The 21,701-nt window shown below is 32.2% G+C and overlaps 1 protein-coding gene across 1 annotated transcript in view; it reads left to right on the top strand.

The window, feature by feature from the left end:
- LOC148610074 (tRNA (guanine-N(7)-)-methyltransferase non-catalytic subunit wdr4-like) overlaps positions 1-21,701 on the top strand; it is a 71,623-nt gene that overhangs the window by 46,234 nt on the left and 3,688 nt on the right. Inside the window, exons 5-8 of the mRNA XM_088542099.1 lie at positions 10,484-10,596; positions 12,097-12,154; positions 20,218-20,405; positions 21,126-21,321. Of these exons, the coding sequence (XP_088398225.1) occupies positions 10,484-10,596; positions 12,097-12,154; positions 20,218-20,405; positions 21,126-21,321 (555 nt within the window). The remainder of the gene's footprint in view (positions 1-10,483; positions 10,597-12,096; positions 12,155-20,217; positions 20,406-21,125; positions 21,322-21,701) is intronic.

The following is a 21,701-nucleotide window of genomic DNA, read 5'->3' as shown; positions in this document are numbered from 1 at the left end:
ATTGTTCGTTTGTCTTCAAGAGGATGCAGAAAAACAAATTCATAGATACAGTAGATGATCTCGCCTGAATATAGCTGAAATATTGCTGCCTGGGCATTAAACCTCAATAATCAATCATGATTTGAGAAAGGTGAGTTGTCTCTAATTATTAACACTTCAAAAAAAATTGAATGTCATTTCTGCATTTCGGATAACATTTTGAATAAGATTTAATGGAAAGACTTGCATTTTTTTTCCATCATGTTTCACCCACTGCCTGATTCTTACTGGGATAGCACTTAGTTAAGGCTTTCTTGCTAAGTCAATCTTCCTCAATACATAATTCTATCTGTACTCAAATGGATATAACCCCTTTACCAGTATTTCCAATCCCTAGTGCATTTATGAATCAAATATTTTACATATGCTGGGGTGAAATGATGTGGAAGACTGAAAAAAATCCAGACATTATTTTATTTCACTTTTTGTCTGGAATGAACTGGAAATTAAATGAGAATTGTGGAATTGAATTAAATGTCTGGGCTCATTTTTTTGTTCTTATGAACTTCTACAGAATGGGAAAGATATTAAATATGGCCACATTTAACTAAAAATCTCATTCACTTCTCCAAACCTCAAGAGGATGGTAGAGAGGACCTTTTTATATTTCCTCAGAACTATTTTGGGGTATATTGTGGTTCTCATGCCTGGACATGTTACACTTTGATTTCAGAGTAATATAAACGTTGCTCAGCCTTATTTTTCAAACTTGTAACATGATGCTGTGGACCAATAATGGAGATCAAGTTTAAAAGTTGGTATATTTTAGGAGCATTGACTTCTTTTTTAGTTGAATTTTTGAGAAGAGTGCCAGAGGGGGGTATAGTGATCACTTGATTAGATTAATCTATTTTATTTTTTGCTTTTCAGTATAATTGGAATCAAAAACTGCTTACTTCTCTTAAATGCAAATTGATTAAAAAATTTCTTCAGAAGTAATAGTTGTCTTGTAATGGGAGCAGAATATGAAAAAAACTCCAAAATCTTTAAGAATGAAGATTTTATTACCTAAACCTTTTGTAATAAATAGGGACAGTAAAAAGTTATTTTTTTTCCAGGGCTTGCAGATGAAAAGTATTAAAAATTAATTTGAGTGGGCTTGAAAAGTTTGAAACTTAATGCAAATGGACTTCAAAACTAAAAGCTGTCTAGTTATGGGAGCAGAATATGAAAAAAAAACACCAAATTTTTTTAAGAATGAAGATTTTATGAACTAAACCTTTAAAATAAAGAAGGGGGGGTCAGAAGTTTTTACCCGCAGCAAGCAGAATTGAGAATTGATGAACAACCTTGAGTGCATAAAAGTAGAAAAAAAACTTCTGCTATTTATGACAATAGAATCTTTTTAATTGATCACAACAAATTATTATAGCACAAAAAAATTAGCTTGAATTATAGTACACGTATAGACATCATTTACTGCAGTTCCTTTGAAGTTTTATATTTTTTGTTGGCTATATTGTTTGTTTGGAGACATTTTATGTAAATGTGTGTTGGTACATTGTTTGTTTGGAGACATTTTAGATGTTTGTTCTGTTTCTATTGTTAAGTAAACACATGGTATTACAGTTAGACAACAGTATATATATGATAACAATTAAACTTTTTGAATCAAAAATAAAAAAAATTGTTTTTCTGATATTGGTAACAGTTGTTAAGTATTTCTGGTTGTTAATGATACAGTGTTGTGAGGTATAACTGCATCCAGTAACTCATCTTTCTGTCTATCCATGTCTCAAAGTATTGCTCTTCATTTGTTCAATAGTGTGTCAGTCTGTCTGTGACTTGAAGTTTTGTTCCTCATTTCACTTATGATATTTATTCCATTGTTTGCCAGTCTGTCGGGCTCTGTCTCAAAGTTTTGCACCTCATTTTTTCAATGGTTTGTCAGTTTGTCTCAAAGTTTTGCATTAAATTTCACTTATGAAATTTTTTTCAATTGTCTGCCAGTCTGTCTTTGTCTGTCTCATAGTTTTGCTTCTCATTTATTCAATTGTCTGTCTGTTTGTCTGTGTCTTAAAGGTTTGCTTCTAATTTCACTATATTTATTCATTTGTTTGTCAGTGTCTCGGGCTATGTCTCAAGGTTTTGTTCCTTATTTATTCATTTGTCTGGCAGTTTGTCTCAAAGTTTTGCTTCTCATATCACCAATGATATTTATTCAATGGTCAGTCTATTTTTGTCTGTGGCAAGGTTTTGCTCCTCATTTATTCAATTGTCTGTCAGTCTGTCTCTCTCTCTTTCTCAGTTTTGTTCCTCATTTTATATCTAAAATATTTATTCCGTTGTCTGTCTGTATGTGTATCAAATATTTTTTCTCCTCATTTCATTTTTCTCATTTTTTTCATATTTATTCCATTGTTTGTCAGTCCATTTATCCCTGTCACAAAGTTTTGCTCCTCAGATACTTGTTCAATTGTCTGTCAGTCTGTCTGTCTCCATCTCAGAATTTTGTTCTTCACTCATGATATTCCATACTTTTAAAGCTGCATTAGCTGTCAATTTCATAAATTTTTGTTTCGTCTAAATTTGCCTTAACTTTGAATTATTTCTACTAAATTGTACTTTTCTTGTTCAATTTCATTTGATATCCACAAATAAAATGCATTAAATACATGAAATAGGTGTCTATATACTTATTGTCTTGCAAGACAAAAAATCGACCTAGATCAAGTTCGTATGCCTGTGACTTCTGGTGACTTTAATCCACACATGTGCTGTAAGGGTTGCTTCTTTAATAACAAATCTGATTGCAAAGTGAAAGTGGTTATTCAGCAGCAAGGAAGGCCGACGGACTCAAGCTGTAAAAGTAAAAAGTTCCAATATAACACAAGGATCCTTTTAAAATTTACGTATTGTTATATAATGCGGCTCAAATATGGTCAGTATTTATTTGAAAACTAATCAAGAAATAGATGAAATGAAATGAAAACAAGACACGTGCTTACCTTTGTATCAGTTATTATTATTTTTTTACCAATGTTAAAGTATTTTTAACCCTGGTGAATGGCCTGTCGGCAATCTTTGGAAGTAATGGCGAAAAATAATTAAATCAGACCTATCGACCTCTGATTAAAAAAAAACGTTGTTTTCACAATATTCTGTAGGTATTATCGACATTTATTGTTTCAGTTGCATTACTACAAACTTATTTCATTGAATCAGCTAAATTCAGTGGATTCAAAACTGAACAAATTTGGCAGCTAATGCAGCTTTAAAAGTACAACATATGTAATTGTGCGTGATAATTTTTTTTTTTTTTATTAATTTGCTTTAAAAGTAGTTAACTGTAAACATGAGCACCATGCTAAGTACTTTGTTTGGTTTGTTTCAGTGTATTTGTACACCTTTATTTTACATCTGTTCTCAGGATAATGATATAATGACTTCTAAAGGAAATTAAAAGCTATCTTTAAAGTTAGTTTGTATCCTAAAATATACCAACTTATATTGCATAACATGAAGAGGGATTCCCGTTGGAATTTCTTAAAAGAAGGAAAACAAAATTAGGATCTTCATGGTAGGAAAATGCTTTTAAAAAAGATAGAATATGAAATTATTATAAATAATGTATAGAAACTTCAAAAGGTAGTCTATTTCTGGTGGTTTTTTTTTTTCAATTGAGAATTGAATTGATGTACAATACTCCATTTTTTTTACCCAGCCACATGAAGTGATGAGGTGTTATATGATACCCTCTGAAAAGTGTCCTTCCATCTGTCTGTCTGTCTGTCTATCCCTTAGGGTTTCAAGATGTTTTCTTTTAAAGATATTAAAGGATCTTTTTTCAAACTTTATTTAGTATCATAAAATACTGATCAAGTTTGTATTTTAGTTTAATCAGAACTATTTACCTTATTTTCTACATATACGTCAATGTGGAGTATCAAAAGAGTAATCAAGGGAACCAAGGTTATAGCGGAAATCAAAAGAATGTAATCCAGGGACAAAGACCAGACATGGAAAACAGACATACACAACAAAGAACATAAAATAACCAAAATCATACATACAAAGCAACAAAAGCAAATGAGCAACTCGGACTCCACTAAAAACTGGGAGCATGGACCAGATGCACTGGTAGGGTAAAAAAAAATATATTGACTTGTAGTCTGAAAAATACAGTACACAGTAGTTATGGCAATTTTAAGTTGTTTTCACACCCATTTGATGTCCTATTTAATGCCCTATTTTTATTGATGTTTTATACATTCATTTGTGTGTATGTGTGTGTGTTCTTGTGCATAACATAAGACCTGTGTTTTTTCTGTATGTCTGTATCAAGCAATAACTCTTACACAACAAAGGACATGTGCATGGGAGAATGTTTGTCACCTTCAACAACATACATATTGTACATAGTGCATAGTATGATATTACACCAATCCAAAAAGGGGACTCTTTATAAGTCCAACTATGATAAGTTTACTATTCTCTTGTATTATTTCATGTACTAGTTTCATTGAAGTTGAGAATAGAAAATATTAACACTCCAGCTTGTGGCACAGTGATAATCTATAACATGAGACCTCCCTCTAGACATTACGACACAATTAAGTTAACTACTATTTATTAAAAAGCAATGTTTCATTTAACTTTTAAACTATCAAACTAACCAATACAAACATACAAAAAAAAGGAAAAACACTGTATATATATATTTACATGATATAAACTAAAAACAAAACTTATGGTTCACATAACACACAAAAAACAAACAAAAATTATAATACACTCTAAATATCATGAAATATACATGCACCAAATACTGTTGGACCTTTCTCTTTTTAATCTTATTTTCCTGAAATGAACTCCTGAAACACTTTTTAGTGCAACTCTGCCTTCATAAACTCAAAGGTGGGAATTTTTTTATTTGCATTATCATTTTGAATAACCACCTCCTCCATTGTGGGGAAGTGATATGTGAGTATGATCAGTAAGTTCTTTTATTTCACACAATTGCCATATCTCATCATCAACAAAAGTTGTGAAAAAAGTTGTATTTGTAAAGCACTATTTAGCACTTCAAAAGGCCATTAATGAAAACCGCTGAAAAGTATTCTGCCTAATGAGAAAGAGTGTGAACTGACTGTTAGAGGATACACAAATCTCTCAGGTGTATGAAATAATCGTTATGGAGAGGAGTGTGAACTGACTGAAAGGATACACAAATCTCCCAAGTGTATGAAATAATCTTTATGGAGAAGGAGTGTGATCTGACTGTTAGAGGATACACAAATCTCCCAAGTTTATGAAATAATCATTATGGAGAAGGAGTGTGATCTGACTGTTAGAGGATACACAAATCTCCCAGGTGTATGAAGTAATCGTTATCAGGAATAAAATTGCATTGAAAAACAAAACCAAAATCAAAAATCAAAACTGCCATTTCTGATTAAATATATTGTACCAAATAAACTGCAAATATTGGTTGTAATTTGCCTTATCATAACACTTTAATAATCTCCAAACCATATAAAACCTATACAGCCATATCTGTGGTATTATTTTTTTTGAACCATTAATACACACCAGGCCTTGTGATGCGATAGTAATGCTCTTAGTTGGGTTTATTGAGTACATGTTTTCCCTGTATTCACAATTTTCCATCCCATAGACCAGTTATTCACAATCATCCTGTGTTTGACTCATCATGTTATTTTTTTTTCTTCTAGTAATTACTTTAGAACAGGCAACTGTGAGGTTTCCTGTATGTCCATCTAAAAGGGTCAGTCCATCTAAGACTCAGGCAGTGGATTAAGTATGGTCAGAAAAATATAACATCACTTATAATGTGTATTTGTACTTGTACATGTACCATCATAGTAATTACGTATTGACTGAATTTATGATATTCAAAAAATGTTTGCAGAATCAATTGATATTTCTACCAGTACCCATCATTGACAATGAATGTTTTTTTCAGTTGCTAATATTGTTAGCAACTTCTTGCATTCGTAATTTCAGTACTTTACATTCACATATGATTTACATAATTTTATATTACTACTGTGCATTTAGCTGCAAATCAGGGCCTTGTTTACCATCATAGCTTCATAGTTCTGACTTCATACGATTGCTTGTATGAGAACAGGAAATTTACATTAAAAGATGAAATGATTGGTTAGCATTGAACATTGCCCAGTTTCTGATTCAGACACAGGAGATAGTTACAATTGAGTATATAGGTCATATACATTATCAGGGCCCTGATATTTATATATAGCCATTGCCAGTTGTTTAATCTGGTTCCTGGTTACCAGTTGTTTTGATTGAAAACATTTGGGTCATCATAGTTAGGAAAGAGTAATAATATCAAGGGAACCAAGACTCTAGTGGAAGTCTGATGCTGATTTTAGAGCATACCATATTTATGCCATTTCAGATATAGAAAGTAGCCAAATTCAGTGGCATAGAATATTTGACAATTAGCGCATTTGAAGATTTCAGTCTTTGATTTTTGGAATGCATACTTGTGAGTGGTCTCATCTGTGCATAAAGATTTCAGACTTGCCTCTTGTTTACTCATTCATTGCATACTTTTTCGTACAACTATGGTACTAGTAATAGGCAACATTTTTATCACACTTTTCTCAGCGAGTAAAATTGTTACTTGACAATAAGCGACTTAGGAATCCCATATTTCATATTAGTGGCGTGTCTACTGGTACTTTCTGTTTGTTAACTTAGTATAACTTTTACTTGGTAGGTTTATGGGGAAAACAGATTGGGTACACTCAAGGTGCAGTAACTTACAGATACCTTTTTATTTTACACTCTTTTGAAAATTTACGAAACCTCAGCAGATTTAAACCAAATGGTGGTTTTCTTTAATATCAGAGGCCATTTGATAGTAAGTTTACACATTGTCAGATAGGTAGCATTTCAGATTTAATGAAATTTGCCTGATTCTTACTAAAATTTGTACATAAAACAATACAGATATGGAGAAAACTACAAAAGGTAAGAAATCTGAGCAAATTTGGAAACCTACTATCCTTAATCGTGCTCTGTAATTGCATAAGACCAATAAATGTCAAAAATAGCGGGTGTAGAAGAAAGAAAAGACAACATTACCTTTTAAAGAGATCAAGGCAATAAAGATGAAGTAAATAACTCATTAAAAGAGGTTCATTTGATTCTTCAACAAAGCGGAAAAAATATTATTGATTTTTCTCAGAATCCCAGAGAGATATGGCAACCAAGTATACTAAAGATAATGTTTCAGTCATCTTCTGTTTCTATACACGATATATTCATGTAAATTTAATGTATGTGCTTGTTTTGATATGGCTGTTATTGTATAAAACAAAAGACTATTCTAGAATCCTATTGCTTTTATTCTCCTGTTATTGCACACTAGGATGCATTCAGGCTATATAGATGTTTCCATTCATGCATTAAATATTCTGAATTCATTGGGGATAATTTTAAAGAGTTTTTCATCTATTTTATGCAAAATAAGTTATTTTTCTTATCCCTCAAACAAAACTTTCTCAATGATTGAACTGCCTGTTTTCTGTTTTACTGTGGTTTGAGGACAAAGTCTTAGGCAGTGTAGGAGTAGTCTGACATGAGAAAGGGTATTTATGTAAGTTCTGGTAAGAATTTTGTGTAGAAAAAGATTTTATGCCAAATTATTGCAGTAAGATCACTATAGTATATAGAAATGAATAATGTCCATAGTAAGAGCTTTGATTTAACACTCAGACAAAGCCCTTTCTATCTTTATTGTCAATCTACTCACTACCAGTAATTGACTTTTTGTCTTTTCCCAAAATATAGCTTATATCTAACATTACAGGATTTAGTGGAATAGGATTCGCAAGTTTCAACCAAATGCTTCAGTTTCCTTCATTACAATGTCTGTTATAGCAGTGTCATTATTTTTTTTTTATGAATAAGTGACATCTACTGGAAAGATTTATATATACTAAACAACATATTTTGAAATGTGTCACATGATTTATGTTTACATTAGCTGCCATCTGTTGTAAAGAAAGTCTTAAAAAGTTTTGTAATAATCTCCTTCTCTTGTAAAGGAAATGGAAGGTCACGAATGTGTGTTGGGATAGGCTATTACTGTTAAAGGATGTACGGTAAAACCTTTCTGAACTGAACCCTGAGTTAATTAGAATCCTGCCTAAGCAGGTCACTTTTTAAAGCCCCTTAATACCAGTTCAAATGTATATTTTCAACCTCAGGGTAAACCAAACATCTGTTGTAAGCCAACAATTCTAATATCCATCAGGGGTTTTGTTGAGTTTTGTTTCACTGTATATATAAATTACATTGGGGAAATTATTAGATGATGCAGAAGTTGTAGCAGCTTTTTAAGGATGAAATGAGATATGAAGAAGATTGCCATAAGGGTTTCTGAGTTACTGTTAACAAACTGATTTTTACGGATACTTCATTTTGTATTAAATATCAAGTATTAGCATTTTTCAGCTTTAAATGAAGGTGTGTGAATTGCAGTAACTTTATTATTAATTTTTTACAAATTTTTTCTTCTGCAGTTATTGATAATTGCATAGAACAGAAACAAAATAATCACAATAAAACCTTTCTAAATGTTTGTGTTAAGATAATATTTGGTTTACAAGAGTTAAAAATACATTAAAACTGATATGAAAAGGCTTTTGGTGTAGACAGGTTTATGGTTTATTCAGGGTTCAGTTTAGACAAGTTTTACTGTACATACATTTTTTCAACTTTCAAATCACCAAATTTAATACCAAATCATATGTTAATCTATCATGCCCCTATTCAACAAGTGGGAGGTACATTTCAATTACATTCTTTGTCATTTTGTCTTTTCCTTCATCCTCCCTGTCCTATAGTCCACTTTTGAACTTGTTTGAGTCCTGTCTCAGTTGTCTTGGCTACTGCTTACCTAATTGTTTCAGATTTGATATTAAGCTTATTTGGATGGGACATATAATATAAGCTGTCTAATATCAAATTCTAGTGAAGTGGAATCTTGACATTTTTTCTCCATTTGTTAATGATTGTGAAAACTCTCAGCTTCCAAAGATGGATTGATTTGTTAAATGTTTGTTGTATGGTGTTAAAAAAAATATCCTTTACAAAAATGTTAGCCTCCATTGAAGGGAACTATTTCAGATTTGGTTTGCAGCTTAGCTTCAATGAATTGTGTATTATGAGGACATTTGGTTGCTCCCCAACCTATAATTTTCTGTTTAGTGGCAGTATTCTGTTCCTGGGTATACATCGAATGATCATGTGGTGACAGATCTAGAAATTTATAATAGGGGAAGGGTTCCAAAACTAGAGATGATCGTTGTAAAATCTTATAACCAATTCATAAACAGCAATTTAATTAAATATTGAATTTTGTCAAATGTATCTGCTTTGATATTAACGTAATTACAGACTTCTTATGGTAAGAATTTTAGTAACAAAGTATTGTAATCAAAACCCTATCATATTTTTGGAATAACTTCTGAATTTACTGCATGTAGATTGGCAAAGGAATAGGTAGGAAAATCCACATGTTTGACCCCTTATTTTAGGCATTAAAAAAGAACAGGTCATAATGTAAGTGTAGTCAAATTGAAAAATTGTGTTTTTTTTCTATACTGTTTTTTAATTATTTAACTTTTGAACATTGTTAAATACTCTAAGCTTTAAATTTTCATTTTTGAAAAAAAAGATGAAATATTAAGTGGTATGAAGCTTCATTCTTTCTATTAGGAAACTATTGTAGCAACTAGTGTTACTGTCCTCTTGTCTTTTATATATAAGGGGAAGTAACTTGTGGTTTGATTTGAACTTCTTTTACATCTTTATAAATAGTACCACTGTCAGAAGAAATATAATATTTTATTTTATTATTGTCTATTTTTTTAGTTCTAAGTGCAAAAAGTGCATGGGGTGATTCATCACTGATTTAAGTGGCCTTGATGTATTTAATAGACCTTTTAAATCTCTGCAATCATTGTACATGTTGAAGGTTTACCTGTAGTAGCATTGAAAATAGAAAAATGGAAGACCTCAAGAAAAGGTTTAATGAAAATATGAGATGTTTGTTTATTTTGGTGGAAAATTACAAGCTTGGTATCAGTGTGGTTGGTATAAACTAGGGGTTAAAAAAAAAACAGAGGCTGCAGTTTTGGACCTATTTACTGTTAATAACGATAGGGACCTTTTAACTGGTGGTACCTAGGTCTTGTAATGGAATTTACAAAAATTTGAAAAGGTGATTTTGTATGCAAGTCATGTTATATTATATTTCCTACTGTCAAAGCTGAGGCCAAATTTTAAAATAATGGCTTTTGGTGAATTGTTGACTGGATCTTCAAGTCTTTGTACAGAGTTACCAGTAATGTGCATTTAATGGACCTTTTGCTTTCTATCTTAACTGGGCTTGGACCATGGCCTTTAATTCCTGAAAGCTAATTGGTACCTCTGATATCAATAGGTTGTGGCTCAAAGTGACAGATTTGTGGTAACCTGTGACCGAGATGAGAAGATTAGAGTCAGTTGCTACCCTAACGCCTACAGCATCCATAGTTACTGTTTGCAACATACAGAGTAAGTATTAGGTTTTTACCAGGCCCCAGTGCCACAAACTTGGAAAAATAATTAAGTCTGAGAAAATTCTTAACTGTTTGTGACGTCATTGATTTGAAAGACGTTGATTGGAGTTACCATGGAAGTTAAGAATATTCTCAGATGTAAGTGATTTTTTTTACTTTTGTTGCACTGGGACCTGGAATAGAAGATCTTAAATTAAGCATGTTAGCAAGGGCAGATCCAGAATTTCAAGATAGGTTTAGTTAGAATTGTTAAAGGATAGCAAATCAAGGCAAGAACATTTTCAGGGTAGAAATAGTGAAAAATTCAAAATTCGTGCAAAATGAAGTATTTTTGTCAATTTTTTGGTTTCATTTGTTTCAGCAGGCATTTCATTGCAATATCAGCTTTAACTTGTATGATTATTACAGTAATAATCAAAATATTATCATTTATCATATAGAGTGCTAAACTATGGGACAGTCAAATCTGCTGGTGCTCTTAGTATGAGTGATTATATTTTAGTTTGTTATACCAGTAACACATTATTTCATGATGTATGCATATCAAGTTTTCTTGTAATGGGAAGGAACTACCAATACTTTCAATTCAAAATTTCATTTCTTTCTAGAACTGTTAATTTATGGATTTTATAATTGAAACAAAGGTGCAGGGGTATTTAGCTATGAGTATTGCTTAAAATATCAACTTTATTCTAATGAGATAGAGATTGTTCATAAAATAGTAAAATATATGAATATAAGGAAAAGTAATGTGTTTAGGCAATAGTTTATTGTAATAATGGCACTTCAATTATACAAAAACTGCTGAGAATTGTATATTTTGCTGTTTTTGTGGACACATATACATCCAGAAAACTTTGTCCACACCCAAGAACAATTTTTTATTTTCCATATGATAAACTATGTAATAATGATTGTGTTCACTGAATATGAAGTTGTTTCTTGGGTGTCGACACTATTTCCTTGCCAAACATATGACCAGAAAGTGACCAAAAAGTACAAAATTGCCAGAATACTTGAATTTGGCCAACTTCAAGCAATTCTTTTGTCCTTTAAATGTAAGAGGTAAAGGAAGTCTTTGTGATGTATTGTTTGTTATGGATTCAAGTCTCTAAATTTACAATTAACACTTTTAAAAGTTGATGATTAACCTTTGGAAAAGTTAATGTGGGAAATTCTCCCCATTGACACTGACTCATGTGGAAGATTTCTATGTAAATAAGTAAAAATTAGATTATTCAATATTTTTCACAAAAGATAGAGCAATTTTAATCCAAAACCTCCAGCAAAACTTAAATTTTTATGTGGTAGATTCTAAGCTTTTCTTTGATTTTGTGAGAGTCCTCCCCCTAATGCATGTGGGTTAACATGTATGACCATGTATTTCTGTGAAAACTTTTAAGATATAAAATTCCCCCATATCCCGTTTCAGAATCAACCCTCTATAAAGTATCAGACTGGTCATATTTGACACCTATAATTTTACATTTTACAGGTATGTCGCTACTGTGCTTTATATTAAAGACCATGATGTTTTGGTATCGGGTGGTGGGGTAAGTTTCTATTAATGTTATTTAATCCACAGGTAAGGGTATTTTAAGTACCAGTCCATATAATATTCAGACACAGCCTATGATAAGGTGATTCATGGTGTACAAATATCATGGATCAGACGACATATTTTTGGTCTACATATGCTATATTTTTATGTGACAGTAGTCCTTTCTGTTTTTAGATCTGTACTTTTGAGAAAACTACATTTCAATCTTTCAAAACTTTTAACTTCTATACTCACAACTATCAAAGAGGGTCTACACTCCTACCACAATACTTGTTACTCCTGTAGTGGTATTAATTCAATGTGGATCCTGAAAAATTCGAAAGATCTTTTGGAGACAATGAGTTCAAGAATATTATCTGAATATAATAGCATTAAAACCTATGATTTTTCAACGCTGTATACTTCTATTCCCCATACTCAGTTAAAATCCTGACTTAAAAACATTATATATCGTTGTTTTTCCAAAAAAGATGGTACACCTAGCTACAAATATATAGTTCTTGGTAGAGATTCCTCATACTTTGTAAGAAATAATTCAAAATCATCTTCCAAATATACAGAGGAAGATGTTTACAAAATGCTGGAATTTTTAATTGACAACATATTTGTCCAGTGTGGTGGATATGTTTTTCAACAAACAGTTGGCATTCCAATTCGAACAAATTGTGCTCCTTTAATTGTTGACCTATTCCTTCACTCATATGAGGCTGACTTTATAGCTGATCTGATCAGAAAGAAAGAATATCGTTTGGTTAGATCCTTCAATCTCAGTTTCCGCTATTATCTTTAAACAATCCTAATTTCGGGGATTTGATACATCACATGTACCCAAAAGAACATGAGATAAAGGATACTACAGACACTGTGAAATCGGCCTCATATCTTGACCTACACTTAGAAATCGATGGTAGAGGAAAACTATTGACCAAACTTTACGACAAACGTGGTGACTTTTCATTCGGAGTTGTCAACTTTCCTTTCATATGTGGTAGCATCCCTTCGGCTCCTGCGTATGGAGTGTTCATATTGCAACTCGTACATTGTGCCAGAGCTTGCCGAAACTGCGCATACTTTTTGTGTCGCGCTGGAATTCTAACAAATAGGCTTCTGGAACAGGGTTATGTTGCTACATGATTGAACTCAGCACTTTAGAAGTTTTATGGTCATTATCGTGGACTCGTGGATCATTATGGTGTATCCATCAGCGCCATGGGGGCTGGTTTATTCAATGGGTCATGGTTTTCCTTCCCTCATTTGTCTACCCCGGGCTTGACCTTTTATGAGCAACTCGTCGTGTGTTTCTAGAAAAGCAGAGGATGCTTGTCCTGCCGGTGCACCTGGTCCATGCTCCCAGTTTTTAGTGGAGTCCGAGTTGCTCATTTACTTTTGTTACTTTGTATGTATGATTTTAGTTGCTTTGTGTTCTTTGTTGTGTGTGTCTGTTTTCCATGTCTGGTCTTTGTCCCTGGATTACATTCTTTTTATTACCGCTATAACCTTGGTTCCCTTGATTACTCTCCTACTAAAATCAACCAAATCAAGAACAATAACTCTTGCAAAGTGCTAATTTCATGTACTAATATTAATTTTATCTCAAAAGCACAACTTCGGTATGAGAAACTAAGACTGGTTTTGTGATCTATAACAGTTTCTTAATAAGACATAAAACAGAGTTTGGTGGGTTTTTGACATGCATGAATCACCTGTCTGACTTTTATAAAGGCTGGTACTTAAATAGTGACAGTGCTTCTGGTTTAGTTTTTATTGCATGATGTGCAAATTGCTGCCAAAGTAATGACATGTTTTCTAGTTAATTAAGAACCTGAAAAAAATCAAAATTATTTTAAATCCACCTATTGTGCAAAGACATTATTTCTAGATGAATATTCTGCTGCTTGGGTCTGAAGTAGTAAATTAGTTTTATGATCCTGTAAGCAATGCTACTTTTAGGACCATTACTAGAAATATAAATAAAGCTCACTTTTATCTTATTCTTCTTAAATATATGTCCCCCACATTTTGAAATAGAAAAAAAATTATAATCCCATTATGATAAATTAAATTAAATTCATGTTTTTAATAAAAGGGGTCCATAAAGTTTAATTATGATACTTTATTTGTTGAAAAATCAAATTGATATTAAATTTTCTGTCGTGTTTATGTATTCACAATACATTTTAACCAATCTATTTTTATTTGCATACCCCTAGATACTATTGATGGAATAAATTGAGTATTTGTAAAAATTGTTCATATTTTTATGATTGATATAGGACAGAGTTAAGTGATTCAATAATAGGCCCAAATTATCTAATAAACAGAACTATAAAATGCTATGGCATAATTCATATCTCATAATATGTCATTATAAAAACTATAAACTGACACTTGAAATTTAACCAAATTTCTGATTCTTAGGAAAAAGACTTGCTTAAATCATGCTGTCACCAATTTGTCAATAAATTTTATATTGTCTCAAACACCCACGACAGTGACTTGATAGCTCCATATTGGCTTATTATAAACCATCTCCTCTTTAATCAGTTATTTGGTCTAGCTGAATAGATAGAATTTACATAAGAATGCTTTGTATTCATAAATAATGTCTACTTCTAGTATACAATTAGGTGTATACAAATACCACAATCAGGGCCAAAAATGTCAAAAATAAAATGGCTTCCATGCAACAGGTGGCCTCTAATTATTGTGTTAAAATATGGCATTATCAGCATCATCAACCGTGCTATTGTGTACTAAGTCTTGAAATCTACATGTGTTGCCATGTAAACACAAAGATTTTTTAAAGTATATTTTGTTCAAGAGGATGTACATGGCTTCAAGCTGTGTCTTTAGAACTTTTAATCAAACTGATGTTGTTTGATTTTGTTAATATTTTAGTCATCAGTGGATTTTGTAATTGGTTGATAAATATTTGCACCATCTGTGATGGTTTGTTCTGCACTATGTTGCATTGGTTATCTAAGTTCTAAAATTTACTTTCTCAGATACATAGAAACATATCAGCAGTCATTTTCCCAAAAGTTAATACCGGTAAGTGTAAAATTAGTTGTTACTTGCAACTAATTTTACATGTATGAACTTTTATGAAGAAGACTGCTGAGTTGTAAATCTATCAGAATTTGTGTTAACCAGACAAGTCCAATACATTTTTTACCTGTGTAAACCAAAGACCTGTCAAAATTTGAACAAAATGTTTGGTTTAGACAGGTTTCACTTTGGTTTTCTGCTCTACGGAATATTGAATATTAATAGGATAATTAATTGGAAGGGTAATCAATGGTACCAAGGTTCTAGCTGATATCAAAAGTATGTTATCCAGAGACAAAGACCAGACATGGAAAACAGACAAACACAACAAAGAAAATAAAGTAACCAAAGTAATACATACAAAGTAACAAAAGTAAATGAGCAACTCGGACTCCACTAAAAACTGGGAGCATGGACCAGGTGTACTGGTAGAGTAAGTATCCTCTGCTTTTATAGAAACACCCGCCAAGTTGCTCTTAAAAAGTCATGTTGGGGGTAGACGAAAGAGGAAACTGTATGACATGTTGAACAAATTGGTATTCATGGTGCAAGTGGTGACACGGTAACGATCCACGAGTTCATGATGACGACTATTAAACTTCTGTAATGATGACTTCAATCTTGTAGCAACATAACCCTGTTCCAGAAGCCTACTTGTAAGAAGTCTGGTGGATACAAAAAGTCTGTGTAGTTAGGCAAGCTCTGGCATAACCAAAATTTGATCATGAGGGCAGAAGAACGCCTAGATTTAACGAGTGTGTGGAACTTGTTCCGCTCATGAGTGAAATCTGTACGCTTTCTTGATACGAGTGATCTTATTTTGGTTATTCACGATAATCAATTGATTATCCTATTTATTAGATAGATTTCCTCCATTATTCATTGCTATTTTCAATATGAATTTTATATTTTGTGAACAGTGGATTGATATTGGTGTTATAAAGTTTTGGCAGGAGACAGTGCGAGAGTGAAATTACTGAATTTATTTCACAGTGTGAAATATCAAATTTTTTTTTATACTCAGTGAATCACTGCTATCTACATAATAATTATAGAATATTAGAATATGATAAAAGAATAGAATATTTTTATTGGACTAAATCTGGACCCTCATGTGACAGGTAACAATGCAGTTATAAAAAACCTAAATATTAAACATTCACAACTGAACACAATTTTGAATAAAAAGACAACATAAATATAAGTAAATATGTTTCACCAGTGACCACCATCAAGTCAACAAAAAAACTTTATATTTGCTAACTTTTATATTGTATCAGTGCAACGTCAGGTGGTTCGAGGACAGATAAATCATATCTATCTGTTCTCTAAAATGTGTAATATTATGACCAAAGAACAGGACATCAGCAGGACAGGAAGCCTATAGCATCTTAGAAATAAAAATTGCCATAATGCAGAATGTGCCAAAAGTAGAACATGTACACTGACTCAATTATGATGGAATTCTTATCCGTATTTTCTAACTTCCTGTTTGGCAGAGTTAAATAATGTTTTTATCCAATTTGTGTGTTTCTAAGTTGGTCATTTTCATTTCAAAATAAACTGCCTTCATTATTTTGATTGAAATTAAAATGTTACATTTTCACTGAAAAGCACCTTACCAACAATCTCAGAAGACGAGCTTTACTTCAATCACTGAATGCAAAACCTTACATCTTACTGGTTGTAATAAGACTTCTTCAGAAATTCCAAACTCAAAATGTTCAATTAAGAGCAAAAATATCCAAAAGCATTTTCAACATTTTTTGTCGCAAAGTTTTGTACTTTTCCTCTGTCTGATTTTTTACAAATTTGCTTTTTTGGGAACGATATGGATATTTCTCTACAGATTCTAATGAAAATTTTGGACATTTTTTTAAATTGGTCCTACTTTTGGTCAGAACCCTGGAGGGAATTTGACAAGGTCCTTTTACAAAACTTGTACGAGTCAGTTTTCTGTACGAAATAGTGTGGCTGATTCTAACTGTTTAATGCATCCTAAGAATTAAAGTACGGTACTTTAACAATAGTTATTTGAAAAAGAAATACAATTAAACTATCAGTAATTAATGAATCGTACGACATCAACCCTGTAACACCTGTATCTCGCTTCTTTTCAGTTGTATTGTTCTATTATAGGAGACCCATTTTTTTTTTTTAAATTTCACAAGTAAATGTAAAAATGCAGTTTTGAGTTAATTATCATTGTAACAGTTTGACTGGTCATAAAAATGAGCTATAGCACAAAAACAAGAAAATGTATAGGTAATTTTAGACACTAGGGTCAGGCTGTATGAAAAGTAACTCAGATAGGGCTACAAAATGGCTCCATAATGGGATGCTTTAATTAATTGCACAGTGCTGCAGAAATGTAAAAGGAGTTGAAAAAAATTTATCAAAATATCAAAAATACGATATAATTTGGATAAATTCGATAGTCTTTTCCTCATGTTCTGAAACAGATGTGACAGATTCTATAGTTCTATTTCTATAGAATACGCTAATGTAATATACTTTAATTATCAATTATTCATTTTGAATCATATTTCATTAAAATTTGAAAATTTATCAATAGTGGGATGTAAATTATCTAAAAAATTTTTTTTGTATCTTTTGATTAATTTTTCTGATAGTATCTGATACACCTACAAGAGTATATTGACAATTAGCAGCTGTCGTAAATAGTTTGTAAATATTTAAAAAGATCTTAGATGATTTCAAGTGTTGGTGTACTATGATTTTGTTTTAAAGCAATAATTTTTATTACCCTCATCACCAAAAGTGAAAGTGGGTCTAGTAGCCTCTAGACTCTGTTCTTCTGTCATGCTTAGGGTGTCCATCTATAACTCAGGAAGTATTAAACCAATATCCTTAAAACTTCACATATTAAAGATGTGCACCTCCTGTTATTGTTTTTTGAAGAAATGATATACATTGACTATTGGATAGTTGGGTCATAAAATTTATATAGCAGTGGCAGATCCAGGGGGTGCAGGTGGTTGGCACCCCTCCTTTTTATTGGAAAATTTGTCATTTTTATGAGCAAAAGTAACAAAAAATAGTAAATCATGTCCTAGCACCCCCTTTTTTTTCTGTGGAAACCTGTTGGCCCCTTCCTTTTCTAAGGTTCTTAATCCATCCCTGATACAGTGAGTTCTTGTTCATTGTGGAGCCAATTTATAAAAAAAAACACTTAAGAAATTGATGAGAATTATGCAATAAAAAAAATTTCCATTTTAAGAGAAAATTTCTAATGATTTTTATGTCTAACTGTACTTTAGTGTGGTGATATTTAATGGGGAATGAAATGCCTGTTAGAATAAGTTAACCTTAAACAAACATTGTGCAAAACTGCAGGGTTTCACTCATAAATATCTTCTTGTTTTACCAATATTTTGAACATGTTTTGCTGTGAAAAGAAATTTTCTTATTTTTGGTCTTTTGTTTTACAAGTTAGTAGGACTATTTATATGAATAAGACAGGGAATTGTTTGGAGTTTCTTTGCAATCAACAGTAATATGCCATTAACTGGAATGTGATTAAATGGGATCTTTCTTTTCTTCAGCATATTATACCTCAACTGAACGATTGGGTGGTAAATTGGAATCACCTTCAGACAAGTTGTCTGTCCATCATTAAATCCATCGGAACTTGGGATTAATTATCTCAGCTCCCAATTGATGGATTGATTTCAAATTTGATGTGTGGCTTTATATAGATGGGGCATACATTAAAAGTGATTTTGGGTGCTATACGATATCAACTTCCCATTTCTTGGGACTGCCATTTTTCATGGTATTGATTGATAGAGAAAATTTTCATCACAAAAATCTCAGCTCCCAATGTGTGGCTTAATATAGATGGAGTGTTGTAAGTTATTTTTGGGTGCTTCCAATATCAACTTCCTGTACGAGTATCAGTAAACCTTGCACGATGATCCGTGCAACTTCTTATTCTGGTTAGTTCTGTTGGTTTTCAGTACTGTATTTCAGAAAAAAAATTCATTGCAGTTTTTTTTTTCTCACTAATCAACTTCTATAATACAAACATAATACACGTCATGACTATTTTCAACAAAGATTAGAATATGCTTTGATGATTTACCTGGAATTAAAAAAAGCTGCAGGAGGTTAGATTGATTGGAAAAACCGTGAAAAAGACCATGAATATTTATTTCAGGTAGTGGGCATTTTTTAGGGGCCATGATGAAAATTAAAACTGCTATAATTCAATAAAACCATTTTGTCTTTGTTACTTCTCTATAAAAGGATACAGTGCAGTTTTTATTTTTCAATGTTTTGCTCACTTCTTGTTTTTTTATTTTTTTTTTTTTTATCATTCTTGAAGGAATTTTATTTTTCCTCTGAATTGCCTACCAACCTTAAAGAAATAAATATTTAAATATTGAATTCAAGTCTTGAAAAAGCATAGAAACACTTACCATCTTTCCACCCAAGACCTATGGAACTCAGATTTAAACAAATACTATGAATGTATTATTGTTCGTGGGGTACCAATTTTCTGGTTTTCATTGGAAGACCGAGCTAGGAAATTTGATTCCCAACGAAAAGGAGATTTCCATAGATATGTATACTGAAAAACCCCAAACCATGAAAAAGTTTCCCTGTGAAGAAATGGAAGTATGAAGTGAAAACACAGTCATTTTGTGTTGGCTTTTACAATTATGTTACCATGGAAACCATGAAAATTGGTTTCCACGAATTAAAGTACTTTCACAGTAGCTAATCTGGATTGACCATGATTTTTTAGAGAGGGACTTTGGATACTACAACAAGATAAGAGGTAGAAATTCTGTTCCTCCATAGGATATGTTACCAAATTAGGAAGTAACTTGCCAACCAACCACTTAGTACTGTTGGAGTAGGAATGATATTTTCAAAATCTCTTGAATTTGCCCAATGGAGACCAAAATCAAACTTTATAATGAAGTATTTTCTGAGGATGGTTAAATCATACAGTGCAGAATTTTTATTTTTTCCCAACAGGATGGTAAAATCATACTTTGGAATCTTGATGGACTTGCATTGTGTGGAGTGGACTGTAAAGAAGCTAACCAAAAATTGAAAGGCACTAGCAGTACAGAATCTGAAAATGGTACTAACGAAAAAAGTTTCCCTGTGAAGAAATGTACTTACGAAGTGGAAACACAGTCACTTTGTGTTTGCTTTTACAAGTAAGTTACCATGGGAACTATCTTATGATATGATGATGTTTAATGACAAATCATAAATGATCTAAACTTAGTATATATCCCACTCAACAAAGTTACAGAGGGTACAGTTACAGCATAATGTTTCATTGTCTGTCTGTCTGTCTGTCATCACTATGTTGTTGGCTGGATAGTTCCTTTTTTGTTGGGTTTCCTTCAATCTTTGGTGAATTGATGGTAACCATATGAGGTTGTATTTGATTGATATGTGTGGAATTTCATTTGGGAGGATACTTTTAAGGGACTGAGCATCCATTATGGAGGTGTGTGAATTTATGAGCATGCTACCGAAGGATGTTCTTTCATCGAATTTTCTGCTTATGTTTTTAAATCAGTGCTTGTATATAAAATATATTACACTATTATGGACCAAGGGCAGATCTAGGCTCAGCATGCTCTCCCGTTTTTCAGAAAGAAATTGACTGAAACCTAACAAGGAGTGACCCCATTTTGGTCAGTTGGTCAGTCAGTGTGCCCACCTTTTCTCCAATTTCTGTATTCACCTCTGTTGACGATTCTGATATACTTGTATTGTTGTTGCCGAGTTTTTGCCTGGACAAATTTGAGTGCAACTTGCACAGATGGGATCTTATATTCGTAGAAAAACTTGTCTTTTTAGGTCAGTAGGTCTTAGTTACTAAAACTTAATTTCTGTGTGATGGAAACTTAAATTCTCCATTTCAGTTCTAGTCAAGTCCATGCTTACAAACTTAACTTCACAGAAAATCATCAAAGTTGTGACCTCTGTGATGTAGTCAAGGTCAGCAAGGAACCGTGGGATATCTGCTGTAGCAATGATCAGAAACTGTTCATTTTACAACCAGTAGAAGATGAGGCACTTGTTGTGTGTGATATAAGAGAAGAGAATGGTACCATTAAGGTAAGTTAAATTAATATACACATTAAAACCTGTCTGAACTAAAAGCAGGTATACCACATACTTGTCCAAGGTCAAATGCAGGACACATGTGCCAGATATGCAGCCTTCCTGTTTGAGACTAAAGGAAATATTCTCATTGAAATCTTTTTGAACTTAAAACAGTTATATCTCATATATGTCAAAAAACAAATACAGGACACATTTGCCTGGTATTCACCCCCTTTTTGAGACTAAAGTTAAGTGTAAATTAAATCTTTGAATTAATACCCATTTTCCCATTTTCAGTATCTGACTGTTAAAATGTGCACAGCTTTTACCCCATTGTCAATGAAACATAAAGCCATTGTGAAGGTTATATTTTATTCTACTTGAGATTTATT

Source organism: Perna viridis, chromosome 8 (assembly GCF_037379345.1).
Source record: "Perna viridis isolate PV_CMFRI_1.1 ecotype Kerala chromosome 8, ASM3737934v1, whole genome shotgun sequence".
In the NCBI taxonomy this organism is placed as follows: domain Eukaryota; kingdom Metazoa; phylum Mollusca; class Bivalvia; order Mytilida; family Mytilidae; genus Perna; species Perna viridis.
Note: the sequence above shows the minus strand (reverse complement) of the source record. Positions and strands in the feature narration are given on the sequence as shown.